The sequence below is a fragment of the Canis lupus genome, chromosome 1, assembly GCF_048164855.1.
Source record: "Canis lupus baileyi chromosome 1, mCanLup2.hap1, whole genome shotgun sequence".
Taxonomy (NCBI): Eukaryota; Metazoa; Chordata; class Mammalia; order Carnivora; family Canidae; genus Canis; species Canis lupus.
The window spans coordinates 54,680,417-54,702,169 of NC_132838.1; the positions used below are offsets into that span (position 1 = coordinate 54,680,417).

The 21,753-nt window shown below is 49.1% G+C and overlaps 1 protein-coding gene across 2 annotated transcripts in view; it reads right to left on the reverse strand.

The window, feature by feature from the left end:
• PDE10A (phosphodiesterase 10A) overlaps nt 1-21,753 on the reverse strand; it is a 590,195-nt gene that overhangs the window by 332,272 nt on the left and 236,170 nt on the right. For both annotated transcript variants that reach the window (XM_072830420.1, XM_072830410.1), the window contains exon 2: nt 11,911-12,045. In XM_072830420.1, the coding sequence (XP_072686521.1) occupies nt 11,911-12,045 (135 nt within the window). The remainder of the gene's footprint in view (nt 1-11,910; nt 12,046-21,753) is intronic.

Below are 21,753 nucleotides of genomic sequence, written 5' to 3' on the forward strand. Positions count from 1 at the left end.
ATGGAGAAATTTGGAAAACCCACAAATATGAGAAAAGTGAACATTTTCCCGAACAACCAAGAAGTCAAAGAAGAAATGCAAGGGAAATCATAAAATACTTCCAGATGAATGAAAATAAAGACACAACATGTCAAAACTTATGAGTGCAGCTAATGCAGTGCTTGGAGGGAAATTTATAGCTGCAAATGTCTGATCAATAAAGCAAAAAGGTCTCAGATCAATAACCTAAGCTCCCATCTTAAGACACAGGAAAAGGAAGAGCCAATTGTGCTTGAAGAAGGAGGGAATCACAAGGATTCAAGTGGAGATGACTAAAATGGAGAACAGAAAGACAAAACAGGAAATTAGTGAAGTCAAATACTGGAACACAAAGGTTCCTACCAGTATTATTCACAATAGCCAAAAGATGGAAATAACCCAATGTCCCTCAGTTGATGAATGGACAGACAAAAAATGGCATATCCATAAAATGGGGAATTACTTATTCATAAAAGGAATGAAGTACTGACACCTGCTACAGCATGGAAAACATGATGCTCAGTGAAAGAAGCCAGACCTAAAAGACACACGATGACATCCCATTCACACGAAAGTCCAGGATAGGAAAACCTATAGAGACAAAGCCAATTCCTGGTTGTTTAGGGATATGAGAGCAAGAGGGGTGAGGGAGGGGGGGCATGATATGGCACTAAAGAGCATGAGGTTTCTTTTTGAAATAATGAAAATGTTCTAAAATCGACTATGGTGATGGCTGCACATGCTCATGCATATGGTGAAACCCATGGAGTTCTGTGTTTCTAACGGGTGAATTGTATCTCAATAAAGCTGTTTCCAAAAAAGATAGCCCCACTTAGGGGCTCCTGACATCAGCACATGCACAGTATGTGTATGTACACAGTAGCTTTTTGAGATAACATCATATAGGGGGAGAAAATTAAAATGCCATTTATTACCCAATATATTATATAGATTGGGGACTGGAAAAAATTAGTCAGATTTAAATTTAAATTATCTTTTGCTACAGCTTACATGGTACATCCTATAGAGTTTTAAGGATTTTATTTATTTATTTGAGAGAGAGAGAGAGAGACTCTCAAGCAGGCACAGCCCTGAGTGTGGAGCCCTACACGGAGCTCGATACAGGGCTCGATCTCATGACCTTGAGATCATGACATGAGCCAAAATCGAGAGTGGGACGCTCAACCAACTGAGCCACCCACCCAGGCACCCCATGTCCTGTGCCGTTTTATGCCTGGTTTTAGAAGGATCGTTCTTGGAGTCCAATTGTGCTTGGAATGAAATCCCATCTTCCGAGGCATATTTAGCAAGTTTACCATCACAGGAAGTGTTTTATCATCAGTGTATCTTTGTTTTCAAAATAACATTTAGATCATTCAACTTGCTAGTGTCCCTGTACCCCTACGAGAACCCCTGAGGAAAAAGTTAGTGTTTTGTATTCATATGAGTCTTTCCCTTAGATAGAGGATGAGGTTACTGGGCCGATGATTTTACAGGGAGATACCAGTGAACGAAAGTGACACAATCTGACGTGTTTATTGACGCAACGTGGTTGGCAGCGCTGGCTGGGAAACTGTAGGCTATTCGACCCATTTTGTGAGACACTGGTATTGGGTCAGTGTGATAGCCGGAGGACAGGGACAGAGGTCCCATTTGTGGGACTGAATTCTTTTGTGCCTCACGGGTTAGAGTTACACAGTCAAATGCCCTGCGTATGTGGAATAAGCAGATTGTTAGCCTCCGCCTGTTGCAGGCAGACGGAAGGAGGGGTATTTGGTTCAGACGCCAGTCCTGACTTCAGAAGCTTAGGTACAGGGAAGCCGCCTCAGTCTTGGGTGGCTCCATGCTTTCTGCCGGTGTGTCTCCTTTGTCCTCTGACTGTGCGCAGACCCAGAAAGCCAACAACACAATGAGTCCCTGTCACTGGTCTTTGCACTTTTTCAGGAGACTTCTGGGAATGCAGGCCCCTGGGCAGCTCTGTACCGGTTCAAGCTCGGACTATGCAGTTTACGTTGGTTCTACAAAAGCGCTTATGTTGAATTTCTAGCATGTTCGGATCCTGTGCTTGGTAGCAGGGGTACAGAAGCAAGTAAGGTAGCTTCCACCCTCAGGAAGTCACAGTCTGGAGAAGGGGAGGAGGGGGGACATGAATAGTCGCAGAGCACTGCAGATGCAGGAACAAAGGCTCTAGTTGTCGGGAGGGGAGAATGATCTACTCTTCCTGGTGTGTGTGCACGAGTGTGTGCATGTGGCTTCATGTGGGCGTGTGTGCGGGCATGCACCTGGACGTGTGTGTGGCGTGGGCTCTGGGAAGACTTCGTGGACTTAAGGTGGGTTTTGAAGAACAACTGCCAGAGCAACTCCAAGAGGGAGATTCTGCGGGATGAGGGTCCTCACGTGCCAAACAGAAGGTGCTGCACAGGGAGCAGGGAGCCCTGTGGCCCCGGGGCCTGGAGCTTAAGTGCCCGGGGCAGAGGAGGGGTGGGGAGGATGCTGCTGGGAGCACACAGGGCAGGCTCAGCCGTGTGAGGCCTGTACGGGTAGTTTCCCTCCAGTGGCACAGTAGTTGAGCCCCTGATGGGGGTGGGGGGGAGCTGCCTCAGGGCCGGGGGCAGGGTTGGGTGAATCCAGAACGCTCCCTGAGGTGAAGTCGGCTTTGGGATAAGATCCGCGTGCAACTGAGTGCAAAGGAAAACCATGCAAAGCAGAAAACAGGTACATTTTTAAAATGCAATTTTCCATAAACACCCTGCCCTTTCCCCGTTTCCTTGTGACAGTGACCACGTTTCACTTACACTGAAGTCAGACCATGTTCCCTGGGTGCTGACGTCAATGGGCTTTCTGCCTGAGTAAGGGCCTCACAGCCGACCCTAAGGGACTGATGCTAATCTCCGGCACGTGGGCCTGCAGCAGCCCCGCACAACCTGGCGGCTGGCGCCCCGCGCGGAAGTGCCAGCGAGCTGCCCTTCTCGGGACGCAGGTGCACAGAGCCTGGCGAAGAAGAGGGGCATTTTCGGTAACATTTCAGAAATCCATTGGTGTGTCAAGACACGGAGCTCAGAGCCACTAATTCTCCGTGGGAGAGTGACAGCGTGTGGCACGCTTGTGAATGTGCTAAGCTGACAAGCATTACAAAATCCAAAGGAGTGAAAAGCAGAACAAGACAAAGGCACTCGTCAGTCATGCGCTGCGTAACCGGAGCTGGCAGCCCGCCTCTCTCCCTCCAGACAGCTGCGGTTTCCACGTCAGCCGGGAAGGAGCACCGCCGCTCTGGGGGGAGGAGCATGGCTACTCTGGGGAGAGGAGCACGGCAGCTCTGGGCTGAGGAGCACCATTGCTCCAGGGGAGGAACATGGCTACTCTGGGGAGGAGCACCACTGCTCTGGAGGGAGGAGCACCGCAGCTCTTGGGGGAGGAGGACTGTTGCTCCAGGGGAGGAGCATGGCTGCTCTGGGCTGAGGAGCACCATTGCTCCAGGGGAGGAGCATGGCTATTCTGGGGTGGAGCACTGCAGCTCTGGGGGGAGGAGCACTGTAGCTCTAGGGAGGAGCACCACGATTCTGGAGATGGAACACCACCTCTCCAGGGGTGGAGCACTTCCTCTCCCAGAAAGGAGCACTGCCTCAGGGAAAGGAGCACGGCTGCTTCAAGGGAGGAGCACAGCCAATCTGGGGAAGGAGTACCGCTCTCTGGGGGAGGAGCACCGCTGCTCTGGGGAAGGAGGACTGCCTCTCCAGAGGAGAAGCACCACCTCTCCCAGGAAGATGCTCCGCCTCTCTAGGGGAGGAGCATGGCCCCTCCAAAGAAGGAGCATCGCTGCTCTAGGAGAGGAGCATCACCACTCCGGCTCACTACAGCAATGCACTCTCTCTCATCTAATCTGCACTGGAACCCTGTGAACACAGGCACTCTGATAGTCTTACTACACAAGATCTAACGCCCAGGACCAGGACTTGCTCTGGGAAAGGTCAGACAGTGAAAATAAGCAGGTCGATGATAATCCGCTGCAATAATCCTTGGTACCCCGCACACGCTCGGAGGCCCCCTGCTCTTCAATCTGCCCACCCAACCTGAAACACTTCAGACAAATAGTCGGGGTCTTTTAGAAGTCAAGTGCCCGTCCTGCACTTATAAAACACCAGCTCGCTCTGGAGAGGGGAAGACCGTGTTGTGCCTTAAAGGCCGGGCTCTCGGGGTTGTTTGCCTCCTTGCAAATAATTATTCCTAATCAGACAAAACTGTAACCTCTCCCTGAGTGTGACAGTGTAACTCAGACTCTGCAGTCACGTCATCCTACACCTGGTGTGGGGTCCGGGATGACAGGGCCACGCTCCTTTCTTGGAGCTACCTCGTGGCAGGGGTTCTGCATCAGGAGTGCGGGGCTGGGGCTACCATGGCCTCTGCTTGGTGTGGGCCAGCGGGGCCAAAGCATGTGTGTCAGCGCGCCAGGTCCGAGAGCCGTACAAAGGCCTATGTGTGTAAAACAATAAGAAGAACACAGGGGTGGCACGCACCCAGGCAGCCTCTGGTCATGTATTTGCTGCTCATTTACTGTTTCCCCTTCATGAGTTCCAGAGAAAGACGACGAATAGGAGAGATGGTTTATGAGCTGCAAGCTTTCACAGATGAGTTCCAGAGTTCTTGCAGACAAGGAGCTAAAGCAACACGGATGCTGCTCTGATGCTCTTTTGGGAACACAGATATGAAATATTACATTTTTTGAACGCTCAGAAAGCAACTTGCTGTTACTCCAAAGATCATGCTGTACCTTGCTCTTTGCTCTGTAAATCTTGGGCTGAAGCCAAAAGCAATAAAATGTGACTTGACCTTCCTCGGGACCTCCTACCTCCCTCTGTGACTCCTGACCACCACCCCTTCCAGCAACTGCCCCTCACTCCCTCTGGTGCCCTCTCCCCGACCCTCGCTCAGGGCCAGGGGATGGCGTGGGGGTTGAGAAGCCAGCTAGGGCCCATCCAGCCTACTTCTCCTTGCTTTCAAATCCCTTGAAGGCACCTGGGTGGCTCAGTCAGCTGAGCGTCTGCCTTCGGCTCAGGTCATGATCCCAGGGTCCTGAGATCGCGTCCTGCATTGGGCTCCCTGTTCAGCGGGAAGCCTGCTTCTCCGTCTCCCTCTGCTCCTCACCACTGCTCTTGCTCTCTCGTTCTCTCTCAAGATAAATAAATAAAATTTAAAAAAAACTTTCTTGAGGTTCTCTAAGAAGGAGTGAAGGTGGCTAGTCCCACAGCAGTGAGGATGTGACTTCTCACGCCACAGAATCAGATCACCCAGAATGGATGGAGCCATCAGCTACAGAAGTAGTCAAGTCACCTAAAACACAGCTTCTAGCACTTTCTCTTACACGAACCCAAACATACTCTTCACACGCACATCAAGGAGGGAGTAGAGTCGGCTGTGGCAGTGTCACACACAACAATATGTTGTCCCTAACAGAGAAATTCCCTATATGCTTGGGAACGGACTCAAGTCCGCAGGCTCTGGGCCAGCAAACTCTGTGGGTGTTGTTGGCTGTGGTCCTCGAGCAACACCCACCGCCAAATGAGCAGACGCACACAATGACAACAGCTTTGGAGGGACCTGCTTTGCTCCTTCAGAGAAAGAGGGAGCAGCCTGGTGACCAGCAGAGAAAGGGAGGGACCCCAGGGCACCCGCCTCAGTTGTAGACCAGCCGCCACCACCATCACCCGGTCCAAAAAGGGAGTGTGTGTGCAGCAAAGGTAACTTCGGGGAAAGCCAGCACCAAAAACAATGGGGATGGAAACTTCCTGCAACTTTGGCTTTCTTTGAATGGGGTCCTTTCCAAGAAGAGTCCCTATGCAGAGTTTACACGCGGCGTAAACTTTTTGTCACAACCGAAAGCCCTCAGAGGCATCCGTGTCCTCACCATCACACCTGCAAATTCGCCGATCGTTGAATCGATGTGATTTGATCAACAGCAAAAAACCTGTTGATTGGGTTTTATGAACAGGTTTCGCAGAGGAGGAAATACTCCCCGTGTTCAGTCTCTACGAGAAGAGTCAGAGGTCAAATAAATACACAAAGACGTCCGAAGCCGGGCAGATACACAGAAAGAGCTTTCCCGTGCTGGGCCCGACGGCCCAGGGCAAGGAGAGGAAGAGGTACACCGCAGGGGCGACACCGGCCACCCCGTTGCTGCTGCTGGAAGTCCGCAGCCACATCCACGATTACGGTCACGGTCACGGTCACGGTCACGGTCACGGTCACGCTCATGGTGTACACCCGCCGGCCCCTTGCGCTCCGGGTCAACCTGGTTCTGTCTCTGCCCAGTTCTGTCTCTGCCAGTTAAATCCCCTCCTTTTAAAGGACATGCCCTTTTCACTGCGGACCCCTCTGTCCTTGTGGCCATGTCTCAAAGGGCAGACCTCCTTCTCCTGGCAGGTGGCTCCCCTCTCCCCGCCCCCAGCGCCACCGTTTCCACGGTGACGACCTCCCACCGCAGTAGGACATCAGGGCCACCCACCACCTGCCAGATCCCAGGTGGCCGCTCCAGCCCCAGCACGGTGCCCATGGGGATGGGATGGGGGGATTCTTATAAAGCTTTCGGAGACAAAAACTTTTAAGCCAGGGATGCCATCTTAGACTTTGTGATGTTCCCCCAAAGCATGTAGCATGGCATAGGTCTTCAAAAATACTCCTTGCAGTGGCAGGACAAATTCCACGCATTCAGGGGACTGCTCAAACAACGCCATGTAACATAATTGTGTTATATGAAATATAATCTACAGTCACTGGACCTTTAGCTGGAAAAGTATTCACAAACAGTTTCTGGTAGTAATTCTTCTGAAATAGAAGATGGCTCTCATCCTTTAGGAAATAATCTTTTTTAAAAATTTGTTTTTATTGAAGTTCGATTTGCCACCATATAGTATTATACCCAGTGCTCATCCGATCAAGCGCCCTTCTTAGTGCCATTGCCCAGTTACCCCAAGGAAATAGATCATTTTGATGAAAGGCAAGATATGGAGTCTATTTTTTAAAAGATTCCCTGATGGCACACTTGGGCGGCTCAGTAGTTGAGCATCTGCCTTTGCTCAGGGCATGATCCTCGGATCGAGTCCCTCATTGAGCTCCCTGCGAGAACCCTGCTTCTCCCTCTGCCTGCGTCTCTGCCTCTCTTGGTGTCTCTCATGAATAATTAAATAAAATCTTTTTTTTAAAAAAAGATTCCCTGACTTTAAAAGTATACCAATTGTCTGTGTACTATTAATATAATAACTAAAGCAATCATTTGCTGAATGGTGAAGGCTTCATTTTAAGATTGCAGAGTTTAGTTATGTGGCTTTGAACTGAGATTGCTTATGGTAACACAGGTGTGACGCACGGATAGGGCCACGCCCCTCCAAGAACTTAGAGATGAAGGGGGTGTTCCTGGTACAGAACTCTCATAACATCAGTGATGGAAACACATCCCAGGACAATTCAGAGAGGGGGCTGACGTGGATGGTGTAGTGGTTTACGAAAAGCATATTTTAGTAATGTGTGGCTCTGCAGAGAGGGAAAGAGATAAAGTGTGAGAAGCAAAAGCATTTCTATCACTAGGAAAATGTTCTTAATCGGGCAGCAAGAGTATCTCAATGATGTGAGCTGTTGTCTGCATAACACACCCTTTAAACATTTATTTCCGTTTGGCTCCATTTCATTTCGTGTTCCTTAAGAACCTTCTGATAACAGTGTGGGCTTCTGAGATGTCTCAATACCAGAAAAGAGTTTTCTGTGGATCCCAGGCTGGAGCATTCTGGCTCTTAGGGCTTATTGCCACCATAAGTCAATAAATCAGTGTTCTAATACTTACTTAAGGTAATAGTCTGATGTTATGTAGGGTAATTGATAAAGCATAGTTTCTGATCCCACTCAGCTAAATACAGGGACTGAGGGGATCCAGGGGTGGCTCAGGGGTTTGGCGCCTGCCTTTGGCCCAGGGCACAATCCTGGAGTCCCGGGATCAAGTCCCACGTCAGGCTCCCGACATGGAGCCTGCTTCTCCCTCCTCTTGTGTCTCTACCTCTCTTTCTCTCTGTGTCTATCATAAATAAATAAATAAATAAATAAATCTTAAAAAAAAATATGTAGGGATTGAGCCAGAGTCAAAGTCACTGTTCCATCCCCTATATCCTGCCTCTCATCCTCATGATTCTCTATGGCCTCAGTGTTAACATTCCTCCCCATGAAAGCTTCACACTATGATTAACTGGATGCATTTTGCTAGGAGCTTCCTGGCAGCCAAGACAAAAAGGGAAATCTTGGGGGGTAATTAATTCTCATCACCTAATAACAGAATCCTTTGGGATCTAGCATTAGGAGATATTAAAGTCCTATCTTCATTTATCATCTAAGGAGAAAAAGACTTGTGAATAACACTTCTACATTGTTTCATTCGAGGGAAAGCAGATTTTTTCACATGAGTTTTTATAAGATGACACATTCTTCTTAGGCTTAACCCCAGGACTATCCCTATCAGAGTAAGTGCTTTAGAATTTACTTAAGTCTTTGAAAAATGTTAACCATGTAATTCTTTCTAGGGATGTTAGCCTACAGAAGTTGTGATCTGAAAGTTGGTTGTTTAAAGCACATAAAATATTTCTCCATGGACACAGGAGTCTTAAAATTATGGGAATTCCTGGGGGAAGTCTGGAAGGTCCTATCTGATCCTGAATGTACTGAAGTGGTGCTGATGGTAACCATGATCAAACGCTGTGTTTCAGTTCCTGGACCTTGAGCCAGGAGGTTCCAGGTGGCTGCTCCTGCCAGCCCTGCCCTGGTCCTGCTCCCACATGGGGCTGGCACGGACCCCTCCTCTCTACTCAGAACTAAGTCTCCGGGTGCTCCAGACCCTAGTCAGCACCTCCCTCCGCGCCCCAGCTCACAGAGGTCCCAAGAGTACTGAACTGGGACCCAAAGGTCTTCTGTGGTGTGGGAAGCTAGCTTCTTGAGCCTCAGAATTCACACCTCTAGGTGCTAATAGGGCCACTGCTCCAGGAAGCGGTAGAGGGTGGACAGCCCCTCTGTAAACTACCAAACAGTCTTAGTGTCAAGGGAATCCTGTTCAGAGCCACCAAGAATTGAATCACAAATAAAATTTTGAGACGTAAGTCTTGGCGTTGCCTCTACTGTATTTTTACTGTTTTCTTCCCCCCCCTCCCTTTTTTTCCCCTCCTACTTGAAATCCTGGTTAGTAGAGGTCAGTTTGCTGCTCATCCCTTCTGTGCTCATGGGTGACCTGTGTTTAGTGTTTCCTAATTCTTCCAACACATGGTCTTGCTTTCACCATGTTTCTGTGACAGAGCATTCAGGACTTCAGTCCAACTCTTGTAGGTCTACTTTGGTCCCTTCTCCCACAAACACCTCCTCCTTGGCCATGCTCATCTCTCTTTAAAAATACCCTTTCCCTTAGGATGCGGAGCAGGGCTGCCCCCTGGAACATGTTGGAGGAGATCATCTACTTCTGTTCTCTCCCAGATGTAGCCACTCACCACATGTGGCCACCCAGTAACGTAAGGACATTTGCGCTGATTTCCACGTCGGAATGAAATTTGACATTGGAATCGAATTGTGTGCGTGCGCACGTTTGTGTGCACACATGTGTGTGCATGTGTGTGCTAGTGTGCATGTATGTGTACATGTGTGTCTGTGTGCCTGCAGCTTCCTGGAATCTTCCTCCCTTTAAGGCATCTGGACAGGAGGGAATGAGCAGCCTTTCTCTATGATCACGGCCAAACAGAAGGGTCCTGGTCTTGCTCCTGTTCCTGCCACAGAGAGGAGACAATCTCCCCCTGGCTGAAAGATGTCACCACTTGCTGCCGGTAGGGTTGTGCCAATCTGCCCTGCCCCATGTTAGCAAACAAAAACCAGACAAACCTCTTGACCCCCACCTCCCCTGTCAGCTATCACCCACTTCTCTGTTCTTTAAAATGAAGCTCCTCCTTCCCTCTGCCCTGGGGCCTCTGTGACTCTCTCCAGAAGAGCTCCTGTCTTAGTCCTCAGTCCCCGAGGGATCCAAGCCCCCAAGTCCTGCCACCAGCTCCCCCCTGGGTGTTTGCCAGCTGTTCACTATCTCCTTGGTTTTTGGGCCACCTTGCACCCAGCCTTCCTCCCCATCTCAGCCCATGTGGGTAGCATCTGGCTCCCCGAATGAGCCCGTTTCTCAGGGATCCCCTGGCAGTGCTCTCTAGGGGGTCTCAAGTGCCACATCGCCTGGGAGTCCCAAACGTGTCTGCGGCCGCACGTGTCGCTGGGGAACCGCGACCAAGCAGTCCACCGTGTCCCCAATGGCTTTGGGGCGCTACAAGGCTCCTCACTCCCAGCCCGTCCAAAGCACAGCCTCCAGTTTCTCCCGCAGCTCAGACCACATTCTCCCTGCCCTGTGCATCAGGACACACGGACCCAGGACCAAAAACCAAACCAGAATAGGACAGTCAACCAGGAATATTCCTTCTGACTCTCTCCTTATACTTCCCTTCAATCTACCAGCTTGTGTCTTCAATATGGGAGCCCCCCCTTCCCCGTCCCAAGGTGCGGCCCTGCCCCTCAAGCCCTCGTTCTGCCTCCATCCAGGCCCTGCCTCCCCACCTGCTCTCGGGGAGCATCCTTCACCTGACGCCCAGCCGTTTTCCAAACCACAACGTGGATCACATCACTCCTTTGCTGCAAATTCTCTGCCGCTTTCCCAACACATGGGGCCCCAAACCCACGGCCTCCCACGGCCTCTGATCTTGCTCCTGTGTCCCCCCGGGCCCTCTTCTCCCCGACGTGCCTGCCCTGTCCTGCGCTCGGCCTCCCGGCCTTGGCTCTGCGCTGAACACACTAACTCGGACCTGCCTCCAGGCGCCGGGGAGGCCCGAGGCTGCTCTTCCCCCCGATTCTCCCGGGAGGGCCACACGGGAGGCCTCCGCGGTGCTCCAAGGGCATCTGGTCCCTGCGGGCTTCACTCCTCCCCTCACCCTGCCTCGGGGTCTTCGCCCCCCGAAACCACAGTATTTGCTCCCTTACTCTCCATTCCCCAGCTCGAACGGGAGCCCGCGGAGATGGACCCCCGCCACCCAGAACCAAACTTGCACCTGGCGGGAGCCACGAAGATGTACAGAAGGAATGGACACGGCCTCTCGAGCAACCCTCGGAGCTGAATGGACTTCTCTGCCGGCCTGAGGATGCAAAGTCCTTTTGGTTTTGTGAATATACAAAAACGGAACATCTGAGAAGTTGTGAGGGTTCCTTGCTATAAACAAGCCTAAAGACACCCCCGGTCCCTTCTGGAGACGGCCACCACCATCTCTGCCTTAGAAACACGGAAAAGCACATCTGTTTTGTGTTGAAGGAGTGTTGCTGCCACCGTTCTAATAGCCCCATTTCATGAAAAATTTCAAGTAAGTTAGGAACTTCTTGCTGGGTGTTTTGTTTCGCCATAAAAACCACCAGATAAAAGTAACGTAAATGATTTTTTTTTTTCGTAAATGATTTTTGTGTTGAAAATGCCAGTGCTTGATCGTGATTAGGGACGTCACTTTCGATGTAATATTAAAGTACTAATGTGGCAGCGGGATTCATCAAGAAGGTGCTTGACTTAACTTCAAAAAGTAAAAGGGATAAAAAGCATGTTTATCAGAAAAAAAAAATCCTGAGAAACAAACAAAAATAAATAAGAAGGAGAAAAGCCATGCAGGTGTTTTTGAAAACTCATGTAAGCCTGTCATTCCTGAACTCCATCCTGATGTGAGAACCCCCATATCTTTCCCAATCCTGGGCAGTTCTCCTGGGCTGTAGGAGACCCCCCAACGCAGGTGGAGGAGCAGATGCTGGGAAGGGCAGGAAGAGCCCTGGAGGGGGGTGTGGAGCGTCCCAGGAGGGGCTCCTTTGTACCTGCTGCCTTGCAGGACTCCACGCTGCCTTCCGCTGGCTCATTGCTCATTGGCTCCCAGGTGTCCCCACTGCTTCTCACGGTCAGCAACGCCGGTCCTCTGCTCCCACTTCTGAGTGTGAAAGGACAGCAGCTGGCTGGAAGGGACAGCAGGACATGGTATTAATGTCGATCACCCCTAAAATGCATTAGGCTCCCCCTGGAAGGCTCCAGTAACAGACAAGTCGTGTGCCAAATTGGCTTGGTGTGACCAGGGCCTCAGCAAATGCCATCATCGCGGTTCACAAGGTTTGAGAAGCACTTTTGTAGCTTCCTACCCTCTGGGGATCAACCTGGCAGGAAAGCCATGAAGAAGCAGATCCAGAGTGTCCTCTGCACCACGTTTTGGGAAACCGAACCTTCCTGGTCGACCTCCCGCCTGCCTCCCAGGCACCTAGGATGTGAATTCACGCGAGCAAGGCTGATCTCACTGTGGGGGAACAGCTGAGAGAATCTTCCCAGTTATTTCCCATAAATCAGGAGCATTCTTGTTCCCAGAGGGAGAAACCACAGCATGCTGAGGTTTCCCAGTAGTGACCAGAAGAAAAAAAAAATCTTCGGGGATTATAGAGGTTTAGCTGAGAAACACATGAAGGGGATAGGTGGGGCTGAGCCAGCCCCTTCTCACCAAGGTCACAGCAGGTTGCTCTCCTTAAGGAGGATGAGGAGACTGGGGACCACTGAACACCCAGGGCAGAGGAGCCAGGGGACGTGCTCGGGAGGCTACAGCAGGGACTCCAGACAGAACAGAGGGCGGCTGAAAGATCAGGCCAGGACACAAAGAGCATCGAAGCAAACGAGACTAGAACCACGGCACATGCTGGTGCTTTTAGATGTTCAATCCTGTCACCCCTGGGCCACTGACAGTAGGATGGAGGGGTGGGGGAGGTCTGGCCTCCCATGTGTGATCGTAGGGGTGCAGCCCTGAGCTGGTGTTTGAGGGCCCCGGTCACTGTCTGCACCTTTCTTGCACAACTAGCAGAAGCCAGAGGAGCTTACAGACGTCTGGAGCGAATGGTCACGCAACGATCGATTGTGAGTCCCATGTACAGATGTCAGAAGGCCTCATCCACAGGAGGATGACTTTTGATAGATAATAAATGTTTTGAATTGAAATGTCCCTTAACATCATGAAATATTTCCAGACAGCTTTACCAAGGTATAATTGACATGTCGGCTGTTGGCATTTAACCAGAGCACGTGGACAGATTCTGACATAGGCCAACGCACCCGTGAGACCGTCACCCGCACATTGTGAATAATTACAGTTGTATGGAAACAAAAGCACAAAAACAAAAGCGGAAGGAGTCTGATGCCTTGCGTCTGAGCCTTAGTTTCCATGCTCCCCCAACCCAGCACGAAACCACCTGCTTCGAGTGACCCTCACAATAGAGCAAAGCAGGCTCTAGGCGGAAGGACCCTCCGATTTCCTACTCGGGCAGCTCTGTGAGCCTGCAGCCTGCAGGACGGAGGCCATTGGCCTGGCTGCTGCATGGGGTGGGGTGAGGGGACCCCAGGGGGGCAGTTTGGGCAGGCAGAAGCTTGCTGCCCCCCAGCCCCCAGCCACCGCGCCTTTCGTACTGCCGTATGCTCTGACCCTAGCTGCGTCTAAAACACCAAGCCAGTTTCTTCCTACAATAAGGGGAATAGATAATGATCGAAATTCAACCACAAACACTGCAGATCAAGTAAATTAAAGGTCAGTGGGAGCCATAGCACCATGAAACCCAGGGCAGGTAGGGGGCAATCCCTCCCGACTCTGACCCATGGAGCCTTAATAGCTGTCAGGTATTGGGGTTCAGGCATTGACAGGCCTGTGGACAAACTGGGGGGAACAGGAATTGAATCACAAAGGGGATCTTTCAGGTCCTTGAGAGACATCCATTAACTCACACACTAATGAAATGGGAGTCTCTGTGACTAGCTGGACGCAGTCAGCATCTAAAGTTGGGGGGCAGTTATTGTGTATAAAACAATGTGTGTGTGTGTGTGTGTGTGTGTGCGTGTGAACAGGTGCTGCTCTGGGGCTCTGTGCCTCCCCCAGACAGGAATGTGCCAAGAAGAAGGTCCAAGACAAGATGTTCTTCCCACCACGCAGAGCTCTGCTCACATACAGACCGAGGACCGACAGCCCCCGAGCAGGATGGCAGGAGGCCTGGGGTGGCTCCTGGGGGAGGAGGCCTGGGGTGGCTCCTGGGGGAGGAGGCCTGGCAGCCCAGGAGGTGGAGTTGGGAGAGAAGGGACGGAGCCTCGGGGTGCATTGCAGTGCCCGTGGGGCCGGGAGCTGCCGCCGCCCCCTGTGAGGTCCCTATGCTCTGCCCTTGGTCAGACTCCAAGCTGGTGGGCCTTAGGGACAGAAGGATTACTGAAGTTCTTGAGATAAGGAACCATATTTTTATACAGATGAAAATCAGGATTTAAAAGTTTTAAGTAAGATTAAAAACATTCATCCTGGAACCACACACCGCTCTTGCACTCAAAATCAGACAACGGAGGCTGCATGTGCGTCAGATGAGCATCATCTAAATTTGAGCCAATGTTGTATCTAGACATTTTTTCCCCAAAATCAACCATTCAGCAGATTCCAGGAATGTTGTTTTTTGGGGCCACTGAAAAGGCCACGTTTCCCTGAAGGAGAAGGAACCTGTAGGAAAGTAACAGATTCCATGAGTGTGAAAGGGAGAAGCGGGGGAAGGAGGAGAGGTAGGAAGAGGACACACACACACGGGGACCCATGCACACACACACGTTTGCACGCATGCTTGCTCACACATAACACATACTAAGCCTCTTTCACTGTGTGGGGAGCTGGGTGGCCTGGGAGACCCATCAGACAAACCAAGGCCCCAGAAACCCGCCTGTCAGAGAGTGAGGGTTATGAAAGCCCCCTAAACAGTGGGGAGCCTCCTTCCTCTTGGCGGCTGCTCACTGTTTGGGAAGGTGCTGGGCTCAATCCTAATTTCCCAGCCCTCGATGTATTCCACCGAGGCCCCACACAGTTCCTGCAGCAAATGGCTTTCTCCCCGAGCCTTAGCCTTAGCCTTATTCTATTCTACCAGAGTGGACAGGTTTCGCTTTCTTCCGTACGGGGTGGTGGGGGGGGGGGACTGGGATTGAATGTAGCCTTAAGTGCAGGCTCATTTACCGAGGAAGTCCTCCCCCTTAGAGCCCGGACCGCAGGGCGGCATCACACGCTGAGGACAAATAATGAGAACAGAAGTCTCACAGAAAGGCCACTGAGTCATGCTCTCATCCAGGCTCGGGAGGCCCCGGCACGAGCCCTGCATCCCCGCCTGGGTTCTGTGCACCCAGAGTCAGGGAGTCCCTCTGACATCTGCCGCGGGGGTGTAAGTTTCCACAACCGTGAAATTCACGGATTACTTACAATTGACTCGGTTTGTGAAATTCACAGTAGGGATCGCTTCATATAGCAGCTCCTTCCTTTCCTTTTATTCCCTGAGTCTGCTCCTGCACATTGCGGGGCAAGGCGGAGAGGGTGCTTCAGGGTGGGACCGCAGCGCCCTGGACTCCCGGGGACCCGGGTTCTGAGGTTGAGTGAGCACCTGGCCTTTTAGGAGGAAGGTGGAGGCAATGCTATGGTTTTAACAAGCGGGTTTCAGATGATCAGGCCTGAAAATGAGCTCCTGGATTTGGAGACCAACACACTAGTGACCTGGGAGGACTGTGATACACGGAGGGGGTGAGCCTGTCCAAGAAGAGTGGACACGACGCCGCGACACTCGCAGGGAGGTGCAGGGCAGGGGACTCTGGATGGTGGCCCACGTGGAGTGTGTGCAGGAGGAGGGTCTCCTTAGGCTGGTGGAGCCCCAGCCGAGCTTTAATACTGGGGGTCGGAGCTGGGGGTGAAGGGGATTCACGTTCACGGACAAGACCGCTCAGGATTCGGAGCCTGGCCAGTGTGGGGCGACTGGAAGGGTTAGTGTGGTGAGCCGCGGGCCAGGATGGGAGAGGGCCTTCCCTTTGCAATTAGGAAAAACGAAGAGATGGGTGAAGACAAGAGAATGCTGTCCTGAAGAAAAGTAAGAGAGAGGAGGCGCTCAAGATGGTTTTGAATGTCTGGGCGGAAGGAAAATCAATGAACCAAAGTCTTTTTCATGACTATGCCTCATCTCAATGTTTTCTAGTTGTGGTAAATATACATAACATGGACCTTTTCAACCATTTAAAAGGGTTTGGTTCTACAGCGTTAAGCACGTTGGCCTCCTTGTGCAGACATCACCACCGTCCATCTCCAAAGTGCTTTTCGTCTTCCCTCACTGGACCTCTGTGCCCGTGACACACTGATGCCCTGTGTTCTCCTCCCCCAGCCTGTGGAAACCACCAGGCTACTAGCTGTTTCTACAGGTTTGCCTACTGCAGGGGTTTCGTGCGCATGGAATCCTGCAATGTCCCACTGTCCTTTTGGGACTGGCTTCTCTCACTTAACAAGATGTCCAGGGTGCCTCCCTGTTACAGCAAGCGCCAGAACCTCCTTCCTTTGCAAGGCTGAATAGTATTCCATCATGCGGAGAGACGACGGTTTCTGTACGCGTGTGTCAGTGGATTGTTGGGTTCCTCCCTCCTTTGGGGTTGTGAATAACGCTGCTGTGAACACGCTATCTCTTTAAACTCCCGCTTTCACGTCTTTTGCGTGTATATCCTGAAGTGGAATTGCCAGATCATATGATAATTCCATGTGTGATTTTTTTGAGGAGCTTCCACCTGTTTTCCACAGCTGCTGCACCACTTTACATGGCCATCAGCATGGCACAGTGTTCAAATTTTCCTACATCTCACCAACACTGATTATTTTCTCTTTTTTTTTAATGATAACTATCCCATTGGGTGTGAGGTGGAACCTCAGTGTGGTTTTACTTTGTGTTTCTGGAATGCTTGGTATCTGTTGAGCTTCCTTTCACAAGCTCATTGAACATGGGTCTGTCTTCTTTAGAGGGATGTCCAAGTCCTATGTCCACTTTTCAACTAGGTTGTTGGTGTTTTGTTGTTGAGATATAGGAGTTCTTTAGATAGTCTGGATATCGATCCCTTATCCGATACATGATTTGCAAATATTCTCTCCCATTCCATGAATTGCCTTTCACTCTGTTAATTGTGTCCTTTGATGCATACCTTTTTGTCAGTTTGATGAAGGCCAATGTATCTCTTCTTTCTTTTGTTGTGTGGTAGGTGTCATACCCAAGAAATTCTCATCAGATACAAGGTCATAAAGCTTTCCTTGGACATTTTCTCCTAGGAGCTTTATGGTTTTATTCTTACATTTAGGCTTTTGGTCACCTTTGAGTTAATTCTTTTAAAATTATGAAACATAGCACACATGTACTAGTTAATCCCTGCACAGGGAAATGCTGGTCTCCTCGGTAGAGTTAGGATTTTAGTACGCCTTTTGCGAAAGCAAGCACTGATACACAGTCTTTGGAAAAAATACATTACCATAGACATATGAAAATAAAACTGTTTAGGACACGCTTAAAATAAGTGTTCTCAATTCCTGACTGGGGCATTCATTGACTTATCCTGGATCCATCAGATGTGTTAGCTATTACTGTTGGAGCACTTGTCTGTCGCCTGCATGAAGTCTTTCCTTAAGGTTCTGACCCTGACTCTCACACCAGTCTGTAGATGGACACTGAGATGTGGATGTATTTCAAACGGTTTGGATATTGACTTAAAACAAGGAGGCTTGGGGGTGCCTGGGTGGTTCAGTGGGTTAAGTATCTGCCTTCGGCTCAAGTCATGATCTCAGGGTTCTGGGATCGAGCCCCGTGTCAGGCTCCCTCCTCAGCAGGGAGGCTGCTTCTCTCTCTTCCTTTCCCTCTCCCCCTGCTCATGCTCTCTCTTTCCCTCTCTCAAATAAATAAATAAAATCTTAAAAAAATAAATAAAGGAATAAAATCTTTAAAAAATAAATAAAGGAAGGGGGATTGGTTTGAAAACCTATACTTGGAGATTCTAGTTGCCCAGAGACTTTCTCCCACCCCTGGAAGAAACAAAGGATTCATTCTTTGTAGAAACTAAACGAGGGAGTCTCTGTACTCAGACACACGGTGCAGAGAGGAAGCTTTGTACGAGCAGGAACACCATGAGAGTCAGGAGATCACACTTTGAAATGTCCCTACTCCTGCTCCTACCACTTCCTCCTGTCCTGCTCCCAGAGGACCCGCTTCTAGGCATACACCATCCCCCACCCTTGCCCCTAACAAGAAATAGGAGGGCTTTACCCTATAGAGCCTGAATTGTACCAAAGAAAAGATCTACAGGTACTGATATTTGAGAGGTGGGGGCCTCCCCATACAATCACACTATATGAAGCTCAAGAGGCAACAACCTCTGACCAGAGGTTCCCACCCCTTCCCTAGGGCTTCCAACCTGCTTTCTAGGGCCTCACACTTAAATAGGAAAGCATGACAAAGGATATGCTAACATACTTGAGGAAGGCTTCCAACACGGAAGATAGGCTAAAATAATAAACAGTTAAAAGAACCTGAGAAAGAGACCACACAAGGATGGAAAAAGTTCTTAACATTGTAATATTCTCAGAAAGAGGAGAAAAAATATTACATTCATGATGAAAAGAATGCTATAAAAGGAACAACCAGAGGACATTAAAGAGTCTATGGGAATTAAATAAAATATTAAAAACTATAAAAATCAATGGGGAGTTTGAAGAATAAAATTGAAAAAATCTCCAAGAGAGTAGAACAAAAATACAAAGATATCAAAAGAAAGGAAAATATAAGAAAATATGAGGATTAATTTACCACAGAATAAAAAATGCTGAGGATAAGAAATTGTCAAAGAAATAACACAGAAAAATAACCCTGAACCAGAACATGTAAGTCTGCATGCCGAGTGGCATACCACATCTTGGATAATGAATTTGAAGAGACCGAGGCATATCACTACCAAATGTATTATCAACAGGGATCCAGGAAAGAGCCCAAGAGTTCCCAGAGAAGAAAAGAGGCCACAAAACAAAGACAAAAAGAGAGCTTTATTGAACATTAGAAGGTAGCAGAGGAGAGGGTCTACAATTCACATGGAAAACAATTTTCTTTTTTCTTTTTTTTTTAAGATTTTATTCATTTATTCATGAGACACACACACACACACACACACACACACACACACAGAGGCAGAGACACAGGCAAAGGGAGAAGCAGGCTCCATGCAGGAAGCTTGATGTGGGACTCGATCCCGGGTCTCCAGGATCAGGCCCTGGGCTGAAGGCAGGCACTAGACTGCTGAGGCACCCAGGGATCCCCCGGAAAACAATTTTCAACCTGGAATTCTGTAGTCATTGCAAATATTATAGAAGGAGGAACAAAGATATTTTGAGACATACACAGTCTCAAGACATGGCCCTCCTAGCTGCCCTTTGTCAGGAAGCTACTAGGTGGTGTGCTCTGCTGAAATGAAGGAGTAAACCAGGAAAAAAGTGAAGTGTGGGACAGTGGGGACTGTAAAGAGACTTCCCAGAAGGATGGCACCAGGACCCAGGACAGCAAGCACACAACAGGTGTAGCCCATCCAAGGGGAGCAGAGCTGAGCATGATGAGACAGAGGGTTCAGATGGAGAAGATACAGAAGGAGCTGGCAGGCTGCTTTAAAGCACATTTTGAATAAATTTGGAGACTGTGTTGTCAGCTCTGTGACAGGTCAACTCGGGCATCTGGTGACAAAATGTAAGGTACAGTCAAAAAATGAAGGTACAGCTAAAGTATAAGCACACGGCAAAACAAGTCTAATACTGATTACAGGGAAAATAAAAGTTGCACAAGAGAAAACAAATGGAATCCAGATACCCTATTTGGCTCAGGACCAACTAACACAAATGGCAGTGCTTCCACTAATAACCATGGTCTCAACAGGCCGAGCTGGCAGGGGTGTATCGAGTGTGCATGGCAGCAAGGGCCTGTCAACATCAGCCCCCAGCTCCGTAACAGGAACTCAGCAGATGATGTCTAAGAAACAAAGAAGTCATCAAGAAGTAGCAGTATATTATTTAGTAAAAAGGAAATAAATAGCTAAAAAGCAGAAATCAGAGGCTTGGAAATGGTTGTTTCTTGGAAGCAAGACATTTTGTTCTAAGCATTTCAGTTTTGTTTGACTTTTAAAAAAAATGATAGCATACGGTTTGGGGTGATTTTTTTACTTATCTATACTTCTGAGAATGTCAATGTGCTCATATTCAGGGTCTCTGCTAGCTTATAAAATCCCCAATTTGTAGGGCAGGAAAAGGTGCCCCTTTGGGGCAGAGCAGCCCCAGGCCAGCACAGGGCAGAATGGGGTAAATTTCAGCCCTATGTGCCATCTTACCAGGGGCAACTTACGCAGAACCAATTGGAAACCACACAGCAGTGCTGCTCTAAAAAGTATGCACTGCTATGAAAACCATGTAAAGAAACAAAAGAAAATAAGAAATAGGAGCAAAAAAGCCCCTATCTGAAATTCTCCTAAAATCAAGCCTCATATCATAAATGTCCTGTTATTTCTATGTTTCCCATTTGAATGCGAATGCCAATAAGAAACATTATACACGACCGACATTAACACCAATCCATCTGAGACTCTGAGAAATGCTCTTCAATAACATGGGATTTGGCTGACCTGGATAAACAGCCATCCTCATGAAGGAAGGCCAGGCTAGGCATTTTAGGTGGTTTTTAGTTCATTGAACCAATGTTCTGATGTGATTAATAAGATGTCAGGCATTGTTGTGGATGAGTAAAATGCAAGCGAGTCTCTGGAATTGGAAGACAGTCCCAACCGTCATCTGCTCTGGCTGGGCCACTTAGTTCTGAGGTCTAGAGAGGTCATTGACTGCGCTCCCTCACAATTTTGAAAATGGCAAAGAGATCACACGGAGCATAGGTATGGTTGTCTGTAAATAGTCTAAAAAATTAAGGACGTCATATGGGGAGCACCTGGGTGGCTCAGTCGGTTAAGCGTCTGCCTTTGGCTCAGGTCATCATCCCAGGGTCTGCACTGGGCTCCCTGCTCAGCGCAGAGCTATTTCTCCCTCTCCCTCTGTCCCTCGCTCATGCTCTGTCGATATCTCTCTCTCTCTCTGTCTCAAACAAATAAATAAAATCTTAAAAAAGAATATCATACGAAACAGTAATATCTTAGTTTTTTTCCAAAGTAGAGGATTAAAAGGAGTTGAATGGACAGAGATTGATTGGATAGAAAGAAGGACCCTCTAATTCCGCTCGAGTTATTTAGAGATAAAATGTGCAGCCTTGTGCCATTGGGATTGGAACCCGGCCCCTGTGGAGTGGGCCAGGAAGGCCAGGTTGAAAGGCTGTCTCTCTCTGATGGAGACCAGCTTCCAGTGTGAAGTGTTTATAACTTACCGCCTTTCATCACTTCCCCTGAACCTTGGGCCAGGAAAAAAAGGCTTCAAAAATATTTGATTTGGGTGTTTGGTAAGGAATGATTTAATCCCCAACCCAATCATCACTTTGTAACTTGAAAACACTGCATTGCCTTTTATTTGCTTCAAGGTAAATGACACTTGGGGTATGAATGAAGACCCAGGAGAGTTTCTGAAGAAGAATTGTAGGCTTGAACTGCCCAACCGCCAGGAGAGAGAGCCGATTGTCATCCTGATTTCCTGTCCGAGCTCTAAGTGCCACTTACAGACTCTGACATCATAAGTGCTTCCAGATTCCATCAGTGGTCCACAATGAATTAAAAAGCAATAGAATCCAGATGTTTTTTCTGGTAAACAGTTCCTTTGTAGGAAAAGTAAACAGAACAAGGATATTCACTGCCTTCCCCTGTGA